The sequence below is a fragment of the Cebus imitator genome, unplaced genomic scaffold (assembly GCF_001604975.1).
Source record: "Cebus imitator isolate Cc_AM_T3 unplaced genomic scaffold, Cebus_imitator-1.0 Scaffold170, whole genome shotgun sequence".
NCBI lineage: Eukaryota > Metazoa > Chordata > Mammalia > Primates > Cebidae > Cebus > Cebus imitator.
Window position 1 is genome coordinate 661,280 of NW_016107485.1, and position 4,614 is coordinate 665,893.

At 39.2% G+C, this 4,614-nt stretch overlaps 1 gene segment (V, D, J or C); it reads left to right on the forward strand.

Moving 5' to 3' along the window:
• Nucleotides 1–3,148: 3,148 nt before the first annotated feature.
• LOC108315327 lies at nucleotides 3,149–3,908 on the forward strand. The segment is given in 2 exon segments: nucleotides 3,149–3,345; nucleotides 3,547–3,908. Coding segments are annotated over 2 exon segments (393 nt in total).
• Nucleotides 3,909–4,614: the final 706 nt, after the last annotated feature.

Sequence of the window (4,614 nt, forward strand, 5' to 3'; positions counted from 1 at the left end):
TCTCTTAAACTTGAGAAGATAATGAGAAAAAGTCTTGCAGGCGAATAATTTCTTCCTTCTTACAGTCCCTTCCTTTCCCCTCTCTGCATGTCAATTCTTTGTGTATGCCACCACCAGGCACGCACATGGAGAATGGGGAAAGGTGGGTCAGGGACAGGGTTTCTGGGGTGTAAGGATGAATATGAGCCAATCTTTTGTTTCCTTTGTACCAAGATATGCAGTCTATAAATGCTCTCCTAGAGACATATGATAGCTAGAGGCATTTCAGGCAACTGGAGACGTGGCTTCCTGATCAGGCTGTAACTATACCTTTCCTGGTTACTTTGGACACATTTCTCTCTGCGTGAGCCTCATTTGTTCTTTCTTCTTATTTAGATGAGCTTTCTCTACCTTCTTATGATGGTATAAGCCTTGGTAGCGTTTTCCTAAATATAAAGAAAAATTATTTGCACTCATTGGGGCATGGAGTCCTTAATAAGATAAATTATTTCTCTTGGGTTGTAAAAAATTGATAAAATTGATTTAAAAAAGAGGGGTTCCATGTGAATGCTATTTATCCTTAAGATTTCTATTTTAGAGTTTAAAACTCATAAATGCTCTCAAGGGTCCATCTAGGTTGGAAATAGATGCTTGTTTCATATTTTTACTCTCTTTCCAGGAACGTGGCTAAACCTGGGGAGAAGGTATCAGCCAAGCAGCTCCTTGGCTGACTCTAAGCCTGGGGATTCCCCAAAGTGACAGCTGCCAAGCAAGGGGCTGTGCCAGAGGTGATGAATTTGCTGATGCATCTGCACTCTGTTACCTCCTCCAGCCCAGGTTGAGACACAAAGGCTGAGCAGTGGGCCCTGGATTCTACTGTTGACTTGAAATCTGAAGCTCATGACAGAGCTGACTGTGCTCTGACCCTGGGTAAGAGTTTTAGCCCTAAGAAAAGATGACGTTCAAAACCAAGAAATCAGAAGAGGAATCTGCTGCATGTACTATCCTACTGTCCTTCACCTGAGATGCTAAGGGCAAGTGATCGAACCACAGCTGTTTCCTTTCTGAGGAAGTCACATCCTCAGTGTGAAGGGCTACATCATACCCAGTGTATTAGTTTGTGCCATAGGCTGGGGACTTAAAAATCAGAAATTTATTGTCCCATGGTTCTGGAGGCAATGTCTGAAGTCAAGATGCCAACAGGATCCAGGGGAGAAGGATCTGTTTCAGCCCTCTCTCTTTGGCTTGTAGATGGCCATCATACCCCGGTGTCTTCATATTATCTTCCCTCTCTGCATATCTGTGTCCAAATTTCTCCTTTTATATTGCATTAGAGCCCACCTCATTTTACTTGATTACTTCTGTAATCAAGAGAAAATCTTGAATGCAACTCCAAATAAGGTCACATTCTGAAGTACGGGGGATTAGGAGCTCAACATATAAATTTTAGGGGGACAAATTTTATCTTATAACCCTCAGTGAAAGCTCACAGAAGAGCTTTCTCTGCTATAGAATTTCCTATGTTATTGAGCCCAAGGGAAAATGAGAGACAGAGCCATAGAGTCTGCCTCTTAACCAGTTCAACCCCATGATCCAATCACCTCCCACCAGGCTGGATGTCCATCACTGGAGATTACAATTTGAAATGAGATTTGGGTGGGGACACAGATCCAAACCATATCACTGCCCATCCCTACGGACAGTAAGTCTAGTACCCTGGCCCTGCACCAGATAGCCTCAAAGACACCACCATGTGGGCAGATTGAACCACACCTGTCTCCCTGGTGAAGAGGGGGAGATAACATCCATTTAAGAGGGCATTGCACAAGAAATTGTGAGATTAATAGAAGAAGGTGGAAAATAAAATGAGAAGAAGGAAAGGGGAAAAATAAGAAAAAGGTACATGAAATCAAAAACTGTAAAGAAAAAACAGGGAGCGAGAAGATCCTGGATATTGTCCTTTCTACAACTAACATTTTCATTCTTGGTAAAGGTCCAGTGTCAAGTTCATAAATTGAACATTAGTTTTCTGAGGAGTGTCTGGGCTCTCTCAATTTTTTCGACTATAGCACCTGCATTGAGAAATAAATGAATCTTGAAAGTTTGTTAAAATGAAATCATTATATTAATATTTCTTATTTCAACATTTCCCTAGTTTTATATGCACCCATACTCCATTTTTTGTGACTGATCACATTGTTGTTTAAATATCTATGCAATATAGTATAAAAAGTGATACTTGATTGATTTGCTCCTGACAAGTTCCTAATTACTGTTACAGGTTTCATCACACTTCCATTTAAATACAAACTCACAATAAACATACTTTTAAAAAACATAAATAGGATCGCACTATATGTAAAATGCTGTGATTCGACTGAGTAAGAGAGAAGATTTTGCAATTCAGAAAATTTAACCCACCTTGTATTTTTTCACAAGTGTAGTAAAACATAATATAGATCTACCATAATGTATTCACTATCTATATTGAAAGAATATTTAAAATTTTTTCCACTTTTTAAAACTACTGCATGCAAATTACAATCTCTAAGTGTATTTATGAGTATTTGAGAAAAATTCCCAGCCAAATGGTACTTCTGCATTCAATAATATGTAAATTACCCCATAGACATTTATTAATTATATTTCAGCTATCAGAATATGAGAGTATCCATTTCCTGACATTATCTACAAAGCTGAATATTAATATTACGATTCTGAACTCTTTTTGCAATTTGAAAGTAAGAGATGATAGAAAGGGACTTTTCACAGAAATGTGTTACAGGAAACCAGTCCTTAAGGGCTGAAGTGGCAAGAAGAGCGAGAAGTCATAGGAATCTGGAGAAAGTTGCTGTAACAGTATGGAAAACATTTATATATTTTTTTCTTTTCTAATATAAACACTTAAGAAAATAAATTTCTCTCTATGCACTGAATTGGCTGCATTCTACAAATCTGATATTCAAATATTTTTGTTTCTTTAAGAGAAGGAGGAGGTGAAAGTGGAAGACAAAGAAGCATTTCTCTAGCAGTACTGTGCTTGATTCTGAAGTGGCAGTGTTTTCATTCCATTTCCACCTCCCACATTGCAGATCTCTCTCTCTCTGTGTGTGTGTGTGTGTGTGTGTGTGTGAGAGAGAGAGAGAGAGAGAGAGAGAGAGAGAGAGAGAGACTTGTTTTAGATTGGCTGGGCCAACTCTGTGTTTCCTGTAGAAATGTTTGAACATATGAGGCAGCAAAGCAGAACGTTTATCTTGTGAACCGTTCTCCATGTTTCAGATATAAGATTTCTGTTCTCAGTGAATTTAAGTGACAGAGCAATGGAGACACTCTTGGGCCTGCTCATCCTTTGGCTGCAGCTGCAATGTGAGTTAGAGGGAACTGGAAATGAGCAAAGAGCAGGCAGACTCCAGGACATCTCTCCAAGGAGAGAGGGAGAAAGAAAGGGAGTTGTTAACGTCTGTATGGTTCTCTGGGAGTTTCTGTGGAAATGGAAAGAATAAATTTAAAAGTAATTTCTAAGGAATCATTAGCCACTAACCAGTCTATTGCTCTTTTTCTGAACAGGGGTGAGCAGTAAACAGGAGGTGACGCAGATTCCTGCAGCTCTGAGTGTCCCAGAAGGAGACAGCTTGGTTCTCAACTGCAGTTTCACGGATAGCGCTATTTACTACCTCCAGTGGTTTAGGCAGGATCCTGGGAAAGGTCTCACATCTCTCTTGTTAATTCAGTCAAGTCAGAGAGAGCAAACAAGTGGAAGACTTAATGCCTCGCTGGATAAATCATCAGGACATAGTACTTTATACATTGCAGCTTCTCAACCTGGTGACTCAGCCACCTACCTCTGTGCTGTGAGACACAGTGTACAGCAGGCACCTGCAACCAATACCCAAACTCTACAGTTGGGGCTCTAATCATAAGTTTTATCGTGAGACTCAGGAATGTTTTTGCATTAACAGGTCTTCTAAACTGACACTGTCACTACATAGAAGCAATTAAATACACAAAACTTGAATTAATAATCTGAAGTTAAACTATGAATTCTCTCATCTTTAGATTTTTATCAATTTTAATATAAATAATATTTTTATTTCAATTAATTTACATGCCATATAGTTCAGTCTTTTAAAGTGAAAAATTAAGTGGTATTTAGCAGATTCACAATGTTCTGCAGCTTTTATCTCTGTGTAGTTTCAAAACTTTTTAACATCCCAAAAGGAAACCACATACTCATTGAGCAGTTACCTTATCCACCTCCTCCCAGTTGCTGGCAGCCAGAAACCTGCTTTCAGTCTCTATGGAATTGCCTATTCTGTACATTTCATATAAATGGAATAATATAGTATGTAGTGGCATTTCTGTATGGCTTCTCTCACATGGCATAATTTTCTGAGGTTTATTCAACTTAGGAAGGACCAGAGAAAGCTAAATATGCACATCTAACCAATCACATAGGATATCTCACTTTTAGTTAGCCTGCTTATATCTTCCCCATGCAAGAGCCTCCAATCAGGGCACACCTGAAGCTTTGTTAGTTTTCTTCCACTCTAAAGCTTCCCTACTCCTCTGCCTATCTTTAAGTCTCTGACAAAACACGAGGGACGGTAGCTGACTCCTTTGGTATAGCAAGCTCTG